Source organism: Panthera onca, chromosome B2 (assembly GCF_046562875.1).
Source record: "Panthera onca isolate mPanOnc1 chromosome B2, mPanOnc1 haplotype 2, whole genome shotgun sequence".
Taxonomy (NCBI): domain Eukaryota; kingdom Metazoa; phylum Chordata; class Mammalia; order Carnivora; family Felidae; genus Panthera; species Panthera onca.
The window spans coordinates 96,508,910-96,530,393 of record NC_138343.1 but is presented as its reverse complement, the minus strand read 5'-3'; the positions used below and the strand labels follow the sequence as shown (position 1 = coordinate 96,530,393).

Sequence of the window (21,484 nt, the reverse complement as noted above, 5' to 3'; positions counted from 1 at the left end):
AAAAAAAGGAGAGATGGTCTTGTTGCAGGGCATAATTGTGCCACCTCTGTTGGAACTTCCCCTTGCTTAGCCTAATACTGGTCCTTTTCTTTATAAAAAGTTCTATTTTTCTAAAACATATTTCAAAAAAACTGTAGGAGCACAGGAATAGCCCCAGACTAAAGGGATCTGGAGGGTGGGTATAAAAATGACGGGACAGGCCAACTCTCTCTAGACAGCAAGCAGTCCCTGGGGTTTTCTGGGTCATTTTACACTTTTGGGGCTGTTACAGTTACTATTTCAGGAAACTGGTACACAGCATACTACATACACAAATGTCATATGATATTTTGTTTGATGTGACGGAAGTCCAAGTGTGTCACCACGAATTTACATTCTCGGTGCTTTGTGCCGCTCAGCTGTAACATCAAAGCAATTGTGTGACTTCAAGTTGAGCCAGGGCATGAATCCGGCTTTCTGTTAAACCAAGTGTTAAGGGGAGGGTCTTTGGTTTATACCCCCTATTTTAAAAAGCTTATCAAGCTTCAAGTGAAATGCGGCAGTTTATATCACCTTTTGGGGGTCCTCCTTAAGTCCTCATGATCCAGCTGGAAAATCCTAGCCAACAGTTAATATATCACTGCAATCCCAGAATTTCGCCTCACTGCTGTTAGGAGGCCAACATATATATACTCATGAACTAGGCTGGGTTGCAAAGAGATCTGATTTTGTTTTTAAATAAATACATTTAGAACCAGGGACTTGGAAGTAAAGAACCCAAGTTACTATTGGCATTGTGGGTTTTTTGTTTTTTTGTTTTACCTTAAGGACTTTCTAAACTAGATCTGATTGTCTACGTCTTGCAAGGTTGTGCCGAGCAGGGAGGGAAGAGCACAGTGCATAACCCAGAGTCATTTGTTTTATGTGTACCTAGTCCCAAAGCTCCAATTCCCAATTTAATCCATGTCAATGGATTCTTTCTAGCCAGAAAAGTGGGGAACTAAAGTCTTTACAAAACAAACAAACAAACGAGCAAAAAGCATATTTGTTTACAATCTTCCAGTAGAATAAAATGGGGATGAGGTGGGTACAGGGTAGAGGGACAGATGAAACAAGATTAATAGTTAACACTTGTTAAAGCTAGGTGATACATACATGGGGGGGGGGTCATTATATCACTCTCTTTACTCTTGTATGTGTTAGTAATTTTCCATGATAATTTATTTTAATCCCATAGAAGTACTAGGAATTTCCATGAAGTACAGCTACTGAAGTCCAGGCTTGACAGGATGCTGTAAGTTATTGAAACCTGGGCAAAAGAATCAGCCTGTTAGCTCACCCCCTTATCCTTCAGGTTCTCTACACTCCTGCCAGTTCAGATGCCACCTGTGGGTGAGTCACCTGGTCTGTACTTTCCCACCTCCTTGCCTTTGCCATGCTGTTTTCCTCTGCTTAGAATGCCCCCTTTCCTAACACCTCAGCTCCAACTATCCAAATCCAACCTATGGAAGGCCTTGATCGAAGGCATCCTCCTCCTTTGTTAAGTCTCGAATTACTACATATGGAAAGAATCTCCTCTTCCTTTGAACTCCGGAACTTTGCTGGTGCTCTCTTGGGCACAGCCAACTGTGTAACGATAACATTCGTGAGAATAAGAAGAATCATAATAATAGCAGCTAGTACATACTATACTGAATGTTACTATGTACCAGGCATTTTAAATATGTCATCACTTTCCTTACAATATCTTCTGAGGTTATTACCTTGTATTATCACACCCTACAGATGAAGATCTGACGTTCAGAGAGGTCTAAGAGGATCCACTGTGATGTGACACCAGATGTGTCACCATAAATTTTACGCCGCTGTGCATATGAGCCTTAGTGATACCACCAGAGTAATAGAGTATAAATTAAAGTCTGGCTGGGGCAAAATTCTAACCTTCAGGAAGACCTGAGAGCCCACATTCCTGATGACTACAATACTGTATATGCCTATTCTTTCTACTGAACTGCAAGCTCCTTCAGGGAAAGGACTATATCTTTTTCTGTTTTTGTGTCCCCCATAAGCACTGTCTAGTACAATGCCATGTATATAGAAGATACTTGATAACATCTAGTGGACTGAACAATGTATTGCTACAAAGCAGTTCTGTACAGCAATTCTGCCTAAGGACTATGCCCACCTGTTGCAATCCAGCTCTTGTCTACCTTCACCAGGAAATTAGATGGACAAACAGCCCATGCAAGAACTGCCTACGCATCTCTCCTCCCACCACCTCTGTCCACAGGCCACAAAACTAAAATGGTTTTCATCTTTTCCCTACACTGGCATCACAAATGACCAGAAAGAAGTCTTCCCTGATGCTATTTTTTGTAGCCTCCCAGTTGTGGACTCCCTCTCCCACCACCCTTTGCAAAATTCCCACCCCTATTAGCCTTAGGAAAGGCCAAAGGGAGTCAGATTGTGTCTCAGTGATGACTCGGGAAGCTGGAACTGAGCAAAACAGGCTGATTTCCCTCTTGAGTTTCCTTTCTCTTATTTCTCCTTTCAGACTGCTTAAACCTGCATTCTTTCCAACCAAATTACACTACGTTGCTGCTGCTGTTCTTTGACTATATTTTGACCTCCCTCTTGAATGCAGTGATGTTCTCTGGACTGGCCCTCAGAACACCTGGGGAGTAGGCTTGGTCGCCTTCAGTTCCGTCCCCTAAACCCTCACAACATTGCTCTTCTTCTAGCTACAGGTCTTCTCCCTCCAAGGACCCAGCTTCTGCTGTATTTCTGCAAGGTCTTACTCCCAGCTGGCTTTTAAGAACTGAGAAAGTCCTAGCTGATGAGTAGGTGTGAGTTCATCACATGATAAATGTCCTCTTCTCAACTATAGCTCTTAATCCAATTCCCACCATCAATATGAGCATTGTAGTAGAGGAAAAGAAGAGAAGAGAAGGCCTTCTAGTCCTGAAAGAATGAGGCAATAATGGTAAAGGGACCAGCAACGGGGGTGAAATTTGGGGCAGAGGCCAGTCACCTGTGGCTGGCTCTAAATGTTCCCTCTTCTGGACTCCCCTAAGCCATGTTGCTGGAGTGTTAATGTGATGTGAATTTCCACAGTTTTTTTTTTTTAATTGAAAGTTATTTGCCTTGGTCATAAATTTAGCTACGTCAGCAAAATACCCTGGGGTGTGTGTGTGTGTGTGTGTGTGTGTGCGCATGTGTGTGCGCGCGCACACACACGCACATGGTACCTATCTGTGAAGAGGTAGATGGGGGCCATGCTGAATTGTGTTATATCAAACAGTACTCACGCTTTATCTAATGTCACTCATCTTGACAGCACTGCATTTTCAAAATTAATAAAAAGCATAAGGAAGCTGCTGCACAATCACCAACCAGAGAATCTTGGCCACCAAGCTAAATATCTAGTCATCTGTGTTGTACATTAAGTGTGAAGGCACATATCACAGTTTGGGATTTAAATGGAAAAATCAATACCCTTCAGGAATCTGCAGTTGCACAGCAGATTTTTCTATCTGCCAATGCTTTGTTTGTCAGTGCCTTCTGATTACACATACTTGTGCATTCCAGGCATCGATTTTGCTTTATTTCTGTTTAGGCTACTTAACCCTCTTCCAAGCAGCAGAGGCTGGGGGTGTGGGAGAGAGGGCAGAGAAAATAAACAGTCACTAATACAAGTCTGAGTCAATGTTCAGTCCACCTGGCCGGGGCACTTTCTGTCAGTCCCTATATGTAGCCATGTGTCCTGATCATCTGCGAGCCTAGAAGTAACCTATTCCCCTAGTGTTTTTTTCCAAGGGCCATTGGCAACCCCAACAAAGTTCCTCCACTTTCCAAACCCACCCCTGCTCTTGCTATGGTGAACTATGCAAGGTGGCTCTGAAGCTAAGAAAGTACTTTGGAGCAGGACTTGCAATCTTTTTTCACGAAGTCTTTAAAAATTTGCTCTAAGCTGCACTAAGAAAACTCCAAGGACTGCCTATTTCTCACTTAAGAATGTTCTAGCTTTTTCATATAGAAGCATCACTTTTCCCAGCCTCATATCCAGCCAAATACCACTGCTTTTCTTGTAGTTGAAAAAATTAAATTTCTCCTTGGAGAAATAAGCTTCCTTGTTTTTTTCTCTTTATTCTCCTTTTTCTTTTGTCACAAAAAAACTATGCTGATGAAAATAAAGCATTTCTTACAGTGACTAAAAGGACAAAGATTGTACACATCTCTCAAAACTACTGCTAATACACTACTGTGTCTAAGCATAGCAATGATTAAACATACATTTTCTCTAAAGGTAGCTGGAAAAGATGTTCACATATATATTTTACTTCCTCCTGTATGAACCGACCACAACCAGGACTCAGCACATTCGTTTTAGCAATAAATATTTTTTAAAAATCAACTATGGCATATTAATTTTAACTGTTTCTCTAAAAAGAAGTAAGATACTCCCCAAAGCATTTTGATACCAAACATAGCATTAATGGCCCCTATGGTCTTCTGCTGGATAACTATGGTTACAGAGGGAAGTATTAAAAGGGAAATGGATGAAAAAGATTTCCCCAAAATAGGTCATGCTAGGAGGCCTGGAAGCTTAAGAGCCCTAAGGTAAAATATAAGGTGAGTTAAATCATCAGAAAGCAAACAAACAAGCAAACAAACAAAAAAAAAGCAACTGCATTGATAAGCAGCGAATTTGCCTGCGGACTGATTGGTCAAGGGGCTAGACACACAGCATGAGTGGCTCTATTGTAACCATGCAGTTTATGGAGCTGGGGGGAAAAGAGTTTCTCACTGTCAACATCTAGCTGCTGCGGCTAGGATGGGTAAGAACTGTATTTTTCTCTCTTCTCCTGCTCTTTGGACACTTTGTTTTTAATGAACAGTTGGTATCAGAGCTAAGTCCAAAGACTGTTACATGTGGGATTTCCTAATGCGGAGACCTGGCAGAGCTGTTCGGTGTTCAGCCAAAACACTAAATAGAAATGAGACTACCTCAAAATGTAACAACGGAGCATCCTCATTCTCTTTCAGTGTTTTCATTTAGTTGGAGCAAATGTTTTGCTTTAATGCAATTGAAAAGAAAAGAACATTTAGGGACAACATAGCTAGATCCCTCATAAAGCTTCATTTTCAAAAGCAAGTGCTTAAATATCTAAATAAATGACAATTCATTCTCTGTTTACTTTAGGTAAACAGCAAATGCATCGCGGAGTACTCATTTTCAAAAGCTAATCAAGAACATTAGGTCCCGACAGATTCATTTAATAGAAATATAATAGGCATTCCTTCTTGCTTTTCATCTTGTCTTGCTGTAAATGCTAAAATGAACAGCAAATTAACCCTGCGTTGGAACAGAGTCCCTGTCACAGCTGATACCCCCTCTCTCGCGACTTGTAAACATCCCCGCATCCTGTCGCTGCTTTGACTTCTCCTACAGAGGAAAGACGAAAGTGCCTGATTGAGTTTGGCAAGAGAGTGTAGGAACACTTGAATCCTAAAGGGAGTACTGCGTGTCAACTCTGCTATCTTTCCCAGCAGAACAAAATATTACCATGCTGTCTCCTAAAATAGTGTACAATTAGGAAGGAGGAGGAGGAGTGGAGGTGGGATTGTTTTTTTTTTTTTTCCAAGCTACATATATCGACTGTCTTTCTCTCCATTTTTAACTTTACTAGCCATTCTCCAAATGGCTGGTTATAAACTACTTGTATAGTAGTAGAACAAGCTAACAAAGACAGGGCCATCCACGCTCTATAATCAGATATAAAAGATTTGCACACAATCTGAGATCTTATAGTTAATATTCAGTGATATCAGAATTAGCATTTAGAACTCTATACAGAAAAACTGTAATACTTCATAAATGATGTAATAATGAACAAACCCTTTCAAAAACTGTTTTCACTGTGCTAAAGTAACATTCTAGACTTGTTGTAAGTATGTTATTCTTACAAGTAGTTCGCAGTTATTCTTGAAGGCAAGCCTTGGAGTTTCCTTAGCATAGTGCTGCTGGGGGAAATTTTCAGCTTGTCCATCTTCATCTCTAGCCTGAAGGGAAATATAATGGCCTATTTAGGGACTTAACAAATAATGGAAGAAAAAAAAAAAAGCTAAAAGCATAACAGCTCAGACCATTAAACAAACGGGAATCCAGAAATAACAACATTATTAAGAAGTTTGTTTAAATACGCAGTACGCCTTTTAGATGTCAAAATTCGGGGTTTATTTTTCTTGACGTAGTTTGGTTTCGACATGCAAATTCACTGTGGTGTGATATTTTAAATGATATGAAGCAAACCAAAATCAAATAGTTTCGTTGGCAATTAACCACCACTTTGGTCTTCCAGTGGCTTTCGTTGCACATTGAGGATTATATGACATACGTACGTGTTTAAACTTTTTGGCATGCTTAAGCAATCTCTAGATAACGCACTTTAAGAAAATTCTAATAGCAAGGCCACAAGAAAAGCAGTTTGCATCGTTATATTTTGCATCGTAATACTATTAGAGATAAACTGATTCCCCTTGATTTTTAAATAAAGATCTGAAAGGAGCAATGATCTAGTAAGAACAATGATTCTTCAATCGAATGCAGTAAAAAAAAAAAAAAAAAATAGATTTAATTAAGAAGCTGCATTAAAAGTTACTAGTTATTTTGATCTACGCTGTTAATTAAGAAAGCTGAAGTTTAAATGGAGACATTAACAGAACCCGTTAGCAATACCGCTTGCATACAGTCTTGTCCTCCTAATCTCCATCCGTTTCTGGTTTGGAGTGGGAGAGGGGGAGAGGTAGGTGAAAGGAGGCGTGTCTGCAGCACACTCATTAAACCATTCATTTGGGTGACACTTGCACCTCGCTCTGCTCTCATCTCATCTTAGCCCTAACTGCTCCCCCTTTCCTGGCCTCCTGAAATTCACAGCTGAGCTGTCTCCCTCACATATGGCTTGCATATAATTATGCATATTCCATTTTGCGCTGCATTAAAATGATGAGCTCCTGGCTCCCTGCCAGCTGATTTTAAAAAGCCCAAGTGAAGTAGGAAAAAGGAGAGAAACACAGGGAGAGCCGCACAGGAAGCAGCAGGTAGTTCTGTCGGCTGTCTCTTTAGATAAAATGTATGTCTGGCACCAAGGGAACAGCTGAGAACTACCTGTTGTGATGTATGGATCGAGGAGGAGAAAACAATGAGCGTATGTCTGGGGCACAGCGATGACAGCACTTGGGTGGTGTTTCTCCTTTAATGGAGTGAAATTTGCCGGCTGACAAGTATCACTCAGAGCTCCTCGGCTAGAAGAGGGATCGTCGTTTTAGAAACGGAGCCGTATTTTGTACATTTAAGGATGTATAGCTTGTTTTTTAACAAAGCCTTCTGCTACTTATTACAGGGAGGGAACTGGATGGAATTTGGAAATGGAATGTCATGGGCAGTAATATTTGGGTTACAAGAAGTTGGTGGGAGAAGAGAATTGCTCTGTTTTGGTTTCATTTTTGAAATGTATGAACATCTCTGGGATTGAGTGCCTTTTTATTATACCTTTTATCCCCCCCCTACCAAATCAAAGTAAAATAAAAATGCAGTTATAGGACTGGACTACATGTGACAGAAAGCGTAAGCTTTGTTCACGTTCAGTGGTTATCAAGGCACTGAAAGCGATGATGCTCCTTCTCACAGCATCTCACAGCGTCAGCTCTCCTCTGCAGCTACATCTGGGCTTAAGTTAATATAGTCTTAAATGGGGCCCACTTTAAAGTGGAGTGTATAAATAAAAGGCAGCTGGAGGAAAAACAATAAGATGCCAATGGGTAGCAACGATGTTAGATTCTTCCATTCTCTGTAAGTGTGTTTTAAGCCACTCTGTGAGGTCTCTTGACGGCTGATGCTACATCTACTTCGTCTTTCCTATTCTGCCATTTCTAGTGTCTTACTTTTAGTTGGTACTTAACAAACGTTTAAGTGGTGAAGAAAAAAAAAAAAAAGCCCCATACATGGATAGTAACTAGACCTTACCATAAACAACTCTGTAGAAAATGCCACCTCGAAATATGCTAAAGTTGGTGGTTAGGTTTATTATATTCCTGATGCACTATGATACATATGCTTGGAAACACACTTAGCATATAGTTTACGAGGGCTACTATTTACATATATATGTCTATATTCAATATACATGTATCTTGTGTATAAATATTCATAAGGTGGAATATGTTTATTATGCATGTACTATGTGTACACATTCATACACACCAGATGCCTGGGGATATTTTCAACATTAGTGGCAAAAATACATCCATTCCACTTATATGTAAGGTGATCACAATGCTTTTTATGTTTTTAAAGGACAAGAAATAATCCCATTGTCTAATATTTGAAGGTGCTTCCTCAAAGGAGCTAAAGATTTCATATAAAGACTCATAATTTACGAGGTGGAATAAAACAGCCATGGAAGAGAAAGGAGAGGGAGATTGAGGGGGTTGGAAGTGAAGAGAGAAAGCCAGAGATTTGCTTCTTTATGGAGCTATTTGCCTCTCCATCAAACCCCATGGCCCTTGGAATGGTCTGCCTCTCGCAAGCCATCTGATGCCAGAGTGCAAGACGTTCCATCCTGCAGCCATTTGCCGCATTGCCACCATGTGCCACAGAACTGGGAAGCATACAACATGCTAGGACCCCCAGCACCGTCTCCCTCATGTGTGTGTGCACACATTGAGCAGTCACCCGCCTCTCGCCAGAGTAATTCCTTTTGCATTCTAAAGGGTTTTTAGTGTAAATTTTAAAACTACTATTCCTAGGCTAAGTGAAATTAAGTGCATTCAGCGAGGGCAATAATTCTCCACTCTTGACTGCATACTAGAATCATCTGGGGTGGCTTTTTAACATTGGAGCCCATCCTGCCCCCTCCTGTCCCACTTTTTTCCAAGACTCTGATTTAATTGGTCCAGGGTGGGGCCCGGACATGGGTGTTTTTTAAAAAGCTCTGGGGTGATTGTAATGTACAAGCAGGGCTGAGAACCACTGATCTAAGGAGTGTGCCCAGAGGAGGGGTATCAAGAGGAGGCTCTTGGCAGAGTGTCGGCAGAATGTTCTCTAACCACGTCCCGACCCCACTAGAGTGAACTGCTATGCAACACTAAGAGGATGTAGGATATGGCCCCTGGGATGGGTCTTATTGTAAAGACTCCAGAGATGACACGGCTAGCTGATCGCAGGCAAAAAATCCCTTATTTTAGTTCTTGGCATGAAAAATAATATTGGAAGAACTACTAGACCAGCTCCTCAAAAGGCCTTTCTGAACCTCTACAACCAAGTCAAAAATCCCCATGTGCCCTCGCTTTGACTTGACACAGGTGCAACTTTACACCGGTTGGTGTGATTTTTTTGTCTTCTCTGCAAAGTAGCAGACGCTTCCTAAGGGCAGAGATAGTGCCTGGTTCCTCACCTCTGGACCTTCAGCCCCAGCCACTGCATGGTACACGGTAAGTGCTCTGTAGGAATGAGTTCTGTTTTCATTCCTGCAACTCGATGGCGATGTTAGACAAAAATCCTAGTAGAATCATTTTATAACCTGTTATATATTGAGGTCAGTGCCTTCTGCCTCTGCCCCATCTGGGCTGGCAGACAATGGCATATCGAGGCAGGGCTGTGTAAGCCCTGCAGACATTCAGAATCTCTGGTCATGGTAAAAACATGAAGCAGAATGACTTTTAGTTGTTTTCTTTTATTGTTCTTAAATTCTTCACAGACCATGAGCTCTCTCACTGCCTTTCTTGGGGCAGACCACCCCACTGCCAGCTCTTGGCATCTCCTGGGGCCCGGAGACCTGTGTTGATGTCTGACTTTGTTCTGGAGTGACCAGTTCTGACAGAAGGAATGCCAAGATACATGATGAACTAATTCTCTCCATGTGTCTTATTCTCAGAAGCTTTATTCTGACTAATACGCTGGATATTTATGCCAACTATGGGGAAAAGCAAACAGGAAGCTTTTTTTTTTTTTTTTTACATTTTACTACAAATGCAATCGTCAAACCAAAGGTACATTTCTTATCTACTATTCTAAGAAGACTCCACCTCTTGCCATAAAATAGAAATAGAAATCCTTCAATTAAACTGCAAAAAGTAAATATCCTTCATTTAAACTGCAAGGGGATTTCCCCATCTTGCTGACAGTCATGTTGTGCCTACCATTTGAATAAATATTAGATTATGTGCGACACTTAGACCCATTGCCTCTCTACCTCAAAAATCTCCGGCTTAAACAAATTCATATTCACCTCTCTCTCCCTTTCCCTTTTTTATTTTGATTCTTACATACGGCAATCTTTGGTTCTCTTTCAAAGAATTCACTTCTTCCTTTGGGCCAAAGCTTTGGTGTCGTGTACATCTTCAAGCAAGATCAGCATGTTTTCTCCTCGAGAGTCTCCCTTAGAAAAGGTGGAACATTCTAAAATCAGCTCCACCGGGCTATACCCCAGAAAAGTGAGATTTTTCTGACTCAACAAAAAGGTTAACACTGCTGCCATTTAAGTGGAAAGATAACTACGCTTCCCAGTTAAGACCTCCCTGTGATGAATGGGAGTTTACACCTCTGTGTCGCCGTGATTTCAGAACTTTTTTGGAAAACAAGAGAAGGTTCTTCCTGGAACCAGAGTGGGGAGAGCACACAGAGCGTCTAGACTGAGCGTTCCGGTGCTGTGGCGGACTTGGCACACACCGGCTCACACACGTGGTGTTGTTACCAGACTTGAGAACATCAAAAATAGTGCATCTCCAAGTTGGGGGGGGGGGGGTAAGTTTAGAGATGAATAGTTGCAGAGAAAAACTTTCATTTTTTAGAACGCACTCTTTGAGCCAGGAGTAATAGAATTTCCGTTCAAAATTCAAGACAAAAGCACAGGGACACATCACCTCTGAAAACCCTTAGGATTTCATTTTCCGATTTCCGGTCCCATTTCCGGTCTGTCTTTCCTTAGCCAAATGCCTACATACATTTCTCTTGAAGAAACTCAGAAAGGAATAAACTGCAACTGTCATGTGTGTTGGGAACATCTCTGTGACCTTGGCATAAAGGTCAGCCCGGTTTCCAGGCCCCTCAGTGAAGTTCAGCCAGTGCTGGCCCTGGGCTAAAATAACACAAGGAGGCCTGTGGAGTGGCTCCTGCTTCTTCTGGATTACAGCTCAGCTATTCTCATCTTGGTGGTCCAAACTCCTCACGACTGAATGCCCAGTTCCCTTCAACTGGATTCCTGTCCTTTACCCCCATTTTCTCTTTGTAAAACTAGATTCCATCTGTCCTCCCCCACTTCTCCTGGAAAATTCTTATACATCTTTTAAGCGTTCATTCAGTCTGTAGCTCCTTTAGGAAGCCATTCCAGACCTCTTCCTCCTGATCCTAACCCGGGCTCTGTACCCCTCTGTCTATATATTTATATGTATCAGCATTCCACCCATTGCATTGCATTATGACCATCTATGTGTGTGTCTTCCCCACCAATCTGTGAGGTCCTTGAGTGCAGAAACTGTTCTATTCAGCTGCAAATCTCTAGAGCCTCATCTACTGCCTGGCATATTATAAAGACTCCATAAATGGTGAGTGAGTGAATGAATGAGTAATGAGTTCCTATCCTTCAACCCTAGCATCTGGACATTCTGCCTTGCACTCTAGTCCCCAGAGGTGAGTGCCCTGCCCCTGAACCTCAGGAATCAACTCCATACCTGAGTCTGAGCAGGCCTCTGCCAGAGTTCTCTGATCACACCTGCCTCCCACCTGGACCCTCACTGGCTACTCCATGCACTTCTGCCCCACACCTGTCCCTCCCACCTGGTTAGACACTAGAGTCTTAGCCTCACTTCAGATCTTGTACTCAATTTGGACTTAAGCCAATAATCATTTTGTCCGTGTTTCTCTCCTCTGCCTCCCCCTCTAACCTCTGGTTGTTGCTTAACAAATCCTCATCCCCAAAAGTCCATTCTCAGATTAACCAACCCAGGGCCTTGCTCCCTGTTTCTTTTATCTCATCTGGTCATAGTGCCCCAAGTCAGTCTGGAACTCCTTGATATAACTCATCTTGGGTTATGACTCATGTCTTATCTTCCCTACCAGATTGGAAGCTGCTTAAGGGAAAATGGATGAAGCCCCCATGCTCAGCAGAGTCCCTTGCACAACAAATAATCCTGTAAGTATATGTTGAACGGATTCATTAACCCTTTGCTCCTCCTTAAGCCAAGGTCCAGAAGCGTTCTGTTTTTCTCCACCCTGAATGGTCTCCCTCTACAAATGGATCCCCTTAAGTGTGAGTTGTTCCTATGCAAATATTCAAGTCAGTGAACATCAGATTGCAGAGAATGGCATGGCTTGTGGACAGGATTATGTGTGCATGCAACTTGGGTAGAGAGCTTTCTCTCGCACAGAGGACTCCCACCTGGCATCAGGCTCCCTGCTCTGGAGACACCCCAGGCATGCACAAACATCAGTTTCTGGACCCAGGCATCTGCTCAATTCACGTTAGTACTAATTTTTGCGTCAGACTCCCTGGCCCTCCCTTTCATTAGCTTGTCATCAAAGATTGACTATGGGATTCCTGCAGTGGTGCTCTTTTACTTTGTTCTTTTAACAAAATGTATTTAAATTCCCATTTAGCAAGCAGGCCAAGGGAGAAGCTGTTTCCCCAGTGACGTTCCTCCTAATTCTCCATCCTCCATACCTGCCAGGCTCCTCTGACAGCTCCCACATCTCTGATGGATGAGATGGACTTATTTGCTGCAGCTATTTTTTCACTCCATACAAACCTTTATATATATCATAAATTTTTAATATCCAATTTGGAGTCTTCAAAGAATAACGGTAACAAATATGCAACATGAAGATAATGGGAATCAAATCATGTTTATGGCCTCTAGGAGCATCTCCTTAAACGATGTCAGGTCAGAACCACTCAGAGCTGTGAGCACGTGAGGCTACCGGGCTGATCTCGCGCCTGATTAATGGCTGCCCTTACTCAGGGGCCCTAATGGATTGCATGACAGTTACGGCAACAGATTCCACATCAGCCTGAAATACAGCTACCACACCAGCTAAAGTATATCATGCTCATCCCAGCACATTACAGCTGTGTCCAGAAAAATCAGAGCAGTTGCTAAGTGGTTCTGAAAATCCCTGTTTTTGCTCCTCATTTAAAAAATCTGTTCTTCCTATATTGGACAGGACTACTGGATTTATCTTGCACTGCTTTTTGTCAGGTCACCTGAGTGTCTTTGGTAGGAACTGTCTTACCAAACTGGTCCACAGGTAAGGCCCAGCAGCTGGGGCATGCAGCCCCCTCTTCTGTTCTCTGCTAAAGTCACCACCATCACATCCCAAGCAGCTTCTGATTATCCCAGGACCCTCAATCCATGGGGGATTATCCAGGCTCCTTGATGGCTCCCCTCCTCCCACCTCTTGCCTCCACCCACCAATTGCCTTTTGGCTTTTTCACTCACTATTCATTTGTATTTATTACCCAGGGTCATGTGAGGGGAAACAAAAGGCAGGCAATTCCACCATGTTACCCGTTGACACCTATGAAATACTTAAATAATTGGCCTAATCTAGGCATTTCAGGTGGTCCTTTTATTCCTTTCCTCTGAAATCACTAGGCAGAAGGGGCTGGACTCCAGTCTTTCTATACAGACCTCAGGATGGGCCTAAGGAATTAGAGAAAATGTGAAACAGGCAAGGCTGGAAAGGGACCCCAGGACCCCATCTGTAAGAGTAGGAAAGAATCCAGACGTAATGGAGGAGATTTACTATCCACAGGAAGTCTCCCTCGAAATAACCTGGGCTCAGATGGGAATAGGAAACACACTAGAACCAGATGAAGGTACTGCTCTGGATATTATCAAAGATTAATAGTAACAGCTAACATCCCTACGGCTGTTATGAACGCACCAGACATCATTCTAAGTGTTTTATATTTAACACACACACCCACCTATATACCAAAGCAAAACAAAAGCTTATGATTAGGTACTATTATTACCTCCTTTTTATATACAAGAAAACAGGAGCACAGAGAGATGATGTTGTTCATACAAAGTCGCACAGCTAACAAGTGGTGGAACCAGAATTCAGACTCAGGCAATCTGCCTCCACAGCCCTCACTCTATACTTGATGATCTGCTAGCTCTCTGCTAGTGGTTTAAAACAAAATCAGTGTTGGGGCACCTGGCTGGCTCAGTCGGTTAAGCGTCCCACTTTGGCTCAGGTCATGATCTCACATGAGTTCAAGCCCCATACTGGGCTCTCTATTGTCAGCACAGAGCCCGCTTCAGATCCTCTGTCCCCCTTTCTCTGCACCCCCCCCTCAAAACAAATAAACATTTAAAAACTTTTTAATTAAAAAAAATCAGTGTGAAATCACTTGAAAATACCGATGTCATTAAGCTAAAAATATATGTTATTAATTCATTAAGGGAGGTTTTCATAATTCTCTGGTTTTCTTGGGTTTTCAATTCTAAGATTGAATACACCAAAGAAATGAGGAAAAGAGGGTACTTAAGGACAAACATAACTGAAGGTGGTGGTGGGGTGGTCTGCAAAGAGCCTAGGAAAAAGAGGCAAGAGCAAACATGAGTCAGTAAGTCTCTGGCATAGGCTGAGGGAGATGCTACTTCAAAATTTATAAAATTAATTCTTAAAACAAACCAACCTCTTTGGCCTGATTCTTGTTAAATAACCTTTGGATCATTGATTATGACACCTAAGCCCATCAATTCCAGAAGGACATGTCCTACAGAGCTCACTCAACTATTCAGATCCTTTAGCAATTTCCTTTGTGAATTTCTAAAAGCATTATCAATATTATCATATTATTTTTTATTAGTCCCATAAATGGTTCTGCACAGACTATAAAGGACATTGTGTGTCTTATGTCATTCAGTCCTGGCACTCCAGTATATAAATGCAGATTGTGGCTTTGGTTAACATGAATCAGCTCATCAAAGCAGTGGATGAACTGTGGACGAATTTTTGGATGAACTGGCAAAATGAAGTCCCTGGACTTGTCTAGCCAAGGAACAGGCTGAGATTGTGGTGATTCTTCAAGAGTTGGGGTGTGGGGAGCCAAAGGCCAGTTCACTAGCCTCTGTTCAATACCACAACACCCTCTACGACTAGGAAAAATTGAGACAGAGCAACAGTAATGTAGCCCTCATCAGGCTGATGGCTAATTAGCTCAGTGGGAGAGGAGATGATGCAAGAGGCTCAGGGGCACTCCTGAGATAGTTAGCTTGCCCTGTTGTCCCTCTCACAGAACATACCCTTCATCATGACCTGCCACATCACATGCATAAAGGTCTTAGCAAAGGGGAGATGGACACCAGACACATGTGAGAGAATGTGGATGAATCAGTGTGTATCACTCACTGCTTTTGGAAGAAATAACTCAAAGGGCATACCTGGGTGATGATGGTCATGGATAGCTATGAATCACAAATTGAAACACTTGTGTCCTTGAATTCTCATTCTGAGGTCAAGGACTATGATTTCTTTTTTTTTTTTTTTAATTTTTTTTTTTAACGTTTTATTTATTTTTGAGACAGAGAGAGAGCATGAACGGGGGAGGGGCAGAGAGAGAGGGAGACACAGAATCGGAAGCAGGCTCCAGGCTCTGAGCCATCAGCCCAGAGCCTGACGCGGGGCTCGAACTCACGGACCGCGAGATCGTGACCTGAGCTGAAGTCGGACGCTTAACCGACTGAGCCACCCAGGTGCCCCAAGGACTATGATTTCTAAATTAGCAGCAATACTTGTCAAAGACCATGGTGTCACAATTGTTATCTGTAATAAAGGTTCAGTGCTCAAACCAACCTTACCAGCAACCACAGAAATGCCATAATCAGGATCCAGATACTACAGGACTGTTAACATCTTCTCTGCATGGTTCACGTGGGCCTCGGCCTACCTCATTCCCCTGGTGCCCACCAACCTGCAAAGTAGGCCTGTAGATGCCCCATAGAGGTCTGCACCGGTTCCCTACCAGCTCCAGCTTTGAGGCTACTTCTATACCACTCTCAGCTCTCAACCCTCACTCTTGGCTCTAGACCTGCCTTGGAAGCTTTGATCTGTGCACTCGGCCTGGCTGGAGCTGTCTCCATAGAGGCTGCCTTGAACTAGCCATTCGGGTCCTCCACCTTGGATAGCTACAGAAAAGTATCCCATCCTGGTCACTGCCCTGACCCGGGACAATTTTACAGTCAGCGTCCTATAATGGTGCCCAAAATATAATGTGTCTTAAAGATAAGGTTTCCTTAGTAAGAAACAGAAGTGCGAATTATGCAATGGTTTTAAAGATCTAAAGTTGGCCTGACATAAAGAAGAAAGACCAAGAGTAGGAGTAAAATCCTGGCTGTTACTGTGCCCTGTCCACACAGATGCTCTGACCAACATGGAGTGATGCTGTGGCTTGTACCAGTGGTGGCAGGCAAAGGAGAAAGACAGGGTGGCACGTCTATTCACTGTGCCTCCTGGGTCTTTCCAAGTGTGAAGTTGGGATGTGATTCTGAACAGGATGGTCCTCCTGACTGCTTCAATTATGAGCCACGTACCACTTGAACTGCTAACAGAGGCGCCATCAGGCTTAGAGCAACAAAGTCAAAATTACCTTGTTTCCAAACCCAGGACGGATCAGCCTCTCTGAGGAGGCAAATGTAAAGATGGCAGCAAAGGAGCTTCTGATCAAATGGCCCTCTCCAGAGTCTTAATTTTAAATCCCTGCCATTCTGCAAATGATAAATGGAAGTAATAAAAAGCGGGACTGTGACATGTTTAAAGAGGGGGCAATCTTTCAAGCAGAATTTGACTTGTGTTGAGGGAAGGGCCTGTTGAAGCCAACAGCTGAGTACCAGATTAAGGTCCATGCTTAGATGATGATGTCAGTTAACACTTGTTCCCCTGTCACCCCTTTTTGAAAGTATTATTGTTTTTGTTGTTACATTTCCAGGAGTTACATTTTAGAATCAAAGCCTAAGTGACAAAAGACAAAAAGTGTCCTTGGTTTCCACATCCTCTCTCTGTGTAGTATAGTTGAGAACAAGAAGGTATAGTTTTCTCCTGCACAGCGAGCAGCCCTGCCCCTCCTGTTTGTCCCTTTCCTCTTACCTGACCTTTCTGGTTACCGAAATTCCCAAACTATTCCAGATCCTCCATACTCTGGTATCTCAGTTGCCCAGTGGGGTTCTAGATATAAGATAACTGGGGAGCCACATCAGAATAAGGCTCCCAGACTGCAGACTGGACCCCATTGGAGAGAATATCACTGCTTCCAAAGACGTCCAATTCAATGACTGCTTCACAGAGATGTCACCACAAAAGAAAAAAAACTCAGTATAGAAGTCACTTTGACAGTGGCATTAAGATTAAAGTTTGTTCTCTGCCAGACACCATGTTAAACAATTGCAGACTTTGGCTCATTACTCCCCAAACCGTTGTAAGTCTATATGGCCATTACTACCCTCATTTTTCCAATAAGGAATCTGAAGTGTAGAGAAGTTCAGTGACTTTTCCAAAACAAACGAGATAACAAAGGCAAAGCCGGGGTCCAAATGCCGGTGTTGTGACACCGTGCCCAGGCTCTTGATACCCATGCAACACTGGCTCTTCCACAGCAGCTCAGTCAGCAGAGGATGTTGGCTGACAATGAGCAACAGAAACTGTAGATATTACTAGAAGGCAGAGAAGTCAAGGTTCAAATGTCCCTGCGGGTCCTTGCAGGAGAGAGGAAAACTTAGCCCTCTGATCTCCCCTCTTCATGGTGAAGCACCAATGACCATTGCAGTGGTCAATGGAGCCAGCACCTCCCTGAAGGTCAAGGCCTGGGTGTCAGTCTTCTAGGCCAAAGGCAACACAGGCAACAAGAACACAGCCAAAGGTTGAGCAGATCCAAACCCTAAGCCCACCAGGATGGAGGGCAATGACCTTTCCAAGTATTCTGCACTTGAGGTATGGGGTAAAAAAAGAGGGAAGGATGGAAGGAGAGGGAGGGTGGGGAGTTGGTGTGGAAATGGGAGTTTGCCCGGGGAGTCCTATAGGTCAGCAGGAGAAGCTCTGCACAGAGATGGGGGGAGACACACCCCTTAAGTTGACAGACTTCCCACTGGGGGCCTGCTTGTTTTGAAATCCCTCTTATATTTCATTTGCAAATCTACATGCTTAAGATGATGGGATTCCAAGGTGAGAGTGGGAGCCTGAATCTTTTCTTGGGTGTCAACATAGACTGAGCCATGTTTTCAAGGACAAAAGATTCTAAATTCATAAAACTTTCCTTGTGGTTCTTACCTAATCATAGAACAGAAAACTGTCAAATGGTTTGATGTGGAAAATAGTAAAAGGGGAATAGGAATGATCATTTGATATAACTATTATAATATTAGCCTTCTCTTGTTACTAAAACAAGCAGTGTTTACATGCAATCAAGTATCCGAGTGTGTGAAATAAAGAAATTTCACTCTTATCTTTGCCTTAAGGAATGACAGACCTTTGCCTTTGAATGACAAAAATGATTTGTCTAATTCTATAAACTACAGGTTGTACCATCTGCCTTTATACAAAACCATTCTACGTGGCATTGTGACCCCATAGAAAACAGACCACAATGGCAAGGACACATATATAACTTTTTTTAAGGTCCCATTCATTCATTCACTCCTTCCTCATTTATTGAGCATCTACCAACGTGTCCAGCAGTTGTAGACAACTGAACAACTAACTATCTAAAATGAATGGTATTCGGAGCATCTGGGTGGCTCAGTCGGTTGAGCATCCAACTTCAGCACAGATCATGATTTCACGGTTCATGGGATTGAGTCCCATGTCCACGCTCTGTGCTGACAGCTTGGAGCCTGGAGCCTGCTTCGGATTCTGTGTGTCTCCCACTCTCTCTGCTCCCCCCCCCCACTCACACTCTGTCTCTCTCTCAAAAATATAAACATTAAAAAAATAAATAAAAAGGGGCGCCTGGGTGGCTCAGTCGGTTAAGTGGCCAACTTCGGCTCAGGTCATGATCTCACCCCATGAGTTCAAACCCTGCATCGGGCTCTGTGCTGACAGCTCAGAGCCTGGAGCCTGCTTCGGATTATGTGTCTCCCTCTCTCTCTGCCCCTCCCCTGCTCACATTCTGTCTTTCTCTCTCCCTCTCTCTCTCAAAAATAAACATTTAAAAAAAATTAAAAATAAATAAATAATAAAAATAAAATGAATGATATTCAGCCTACATGTCCAACACATTTTAATTTTTTAAGTTCAACGATAGTAAAGCAAAGGATCCCTTGCCAAGGTCTAACCATTCACAATTTGGAGTGTCAAATATCATACATTTATATCCTATTTAAAATTTAGATTTTAAAATAATTATAATTTTTTAAAGTAAATAAAAGTCAACCACAAAAGGCAAGAAGTAGAAAATATTCGCATAAGCAAACAAGAATTAGGATGAAATAAAAAACCAGAAAAAGTGTGAGCAAATTCTCAAAGGCCAAGCACTCCGTGTGCCATTTAGCTGAGGATGTTAGTACAGAAATGGGTGAGGAGGGCCATTTGGTGCCAATACTGAGCTGAGTTTGATTTCTGGCACCAGCAATAAAACGGGGGACATAACATCCAGCTCAGAAATTCAATGCAAGGATTAAATGAAACAATTCATCGCAGGTCCTACACAATGCATGGAACAAAGTACTCAATATAGGACAGTTATTTAAATTTCACAGACCCACTTTCTTTTCTGAAGAGAAAAACTCAGCTGGCTGGAAGGCAACAGGGACTCACTCTCTCCTATCATTAAAGTCTTGATTAAGTTGTGCACAACTATACAGCATGCTCAGCAGCCAAAGACCGATGTCAGTCAGAAGACACTGGTGAAGAGTTGAGGGCTTTTTAGAAATGCATAAGCACTAATCAGGATCTTAACCCTCTACACATCGATATCAATGACCACTTCTACGTCTCTTTCACCATCTGACTACTCATTCCACTCCCTGCAAATAAAGCATGGTTGTGTTTTCTTTTTTTATCCCTTCATCTCCTCTTGGGTTTTGCGAGCAGTATCTCCATCAAGCAACTTTCTACATGGGCTGAGCAGCTCCCATCCAGGTGAGCAGCCAGAGATTCACGGAGGCTACCACGTGTTGAATTCCGCGGCCCTCACCACACCTCTGTCAACTCAACCAAGGTCTTACTGTCGGTGTCTTCCTTGCCATTCATATCCTCTCCCTTTATTCCTTATTTCCAGCTTCTAACTTCACCCTGTATCAACTTTGTTTCTAACTCAGTAACAGAGGACACCTGCATCATCTGCTGATTTTAAATGCTCCGCAGAGGTCTGGCACCCATACACTGTGACCCACACACTCTTTCCAAGCTGAACGGCCTCACCAATGACAGAGGATCAGACAAATTACAGGGGAGAATTTCTAAACAATCCAATGTGTGGTTCACCATTTTCAGAAAATGTGTAAATGAGAGGATATAGTTTTCTTATTCAAAAGGCAAAGAAGGCTTATTCTTTCCTTTAACTAAATGTTTCCTCATTTATTAGGTCCTTATTCATTTAAGAATTCAGTACAAAACTGTTGCCTTTGAGTTTTGTTTTGTTTTTAATGTGTTCATCCTCATCTTTTTGACACATCATCTCTTCTTCACGCTCTTTAGACAGGACCCTGAATCACCTGGCAGTCTCTCCTCCATTAAGTGAGACTCCCCTCTCCTAGCCACCTGTGCAATCGGAAACAGCTTTCTTTTATTTTACAGATTTGCTTCATCTTGAAGTAAAATGTCATTTCGTTTCTATTTCTCCCCACCTCTTGCCCTGCCACAGGAAGCTGCTGTACAGGTACCATATAATGTTTATGCTCATTTGTTTCTTTGTATTACATCCTGCCCTCCTGTGCTCCAGAATCGGATGTCTACAAAGATATAATCAAAATGAAATTGTATTAGTTTAGATCAACATCTGTGGCAGCAATTCCTTAAATGATACAAACAAGGCAGTAGCTATAATGTCTGTCTTGTTTCAAGGTAAAAATGAAAAATGACATCTTTGATGGAGAAGACTCCACAGAGACCCGGGGAGAAACGCGGCCTCTTCCCCTGCTCACAGACAGCTCTCTTTCCCGTCATATGGCTGACAGGTGTGTAATCATGTTCCTTAGTCACAGTTTGTGTTAAAATAACCAATTACCAAATGAATGAGAATTGAGCTCTAGTGTGACTGTCGCCACTGTTGCAGACTGATGATGCACATCCAAAGCACAGCTTTAAAGAGAGGCTCTGATGGGCTCCTCCCCAAAGATACTCTCCAAGGCTAGAAGCCTCTCCCACTGTACAATGACTCTGCTCAAATACAGGACATTTCTCCTCTGGCCCCTGCCCCAAGGAATGAAGTGTCCAACAGGGCCACCATGGATGATCAGTCCAATTTCCTTGGCAACTCAAGGTCCCTACCATTTCCTGCCCTCGATC

General features: G+C 42.6%; 1 protein-coding gene across 2 annotated transcripts in view; it reads right to left on the bottom strand.

The window, feature by feature from the left end:
• SOBP (sine oculis binding protein homolog) overlaps positions 1-21,484 on the bottom strand; it is a 162,267-nt gene that overhangs the window by 59,334 nt on the left and 81,449 nt on the right. The window contains exon 5 of one of the 2 annotated variants that reach the window (XM_078447181.2): positions 5,947-6,042. The exons of the other annotated variant lie outside the window; for it this stretch is intronic. Within the exon in view, the coding sequence (XP_078303307.1) occupies positions 5,947-6,042 (96 nt within the window). The remainder of the gene's footprint in view (positions 1-5,946; positions 6,043-21,484) is intronic. 2 annotated transcript variants of the gene reach the window in all.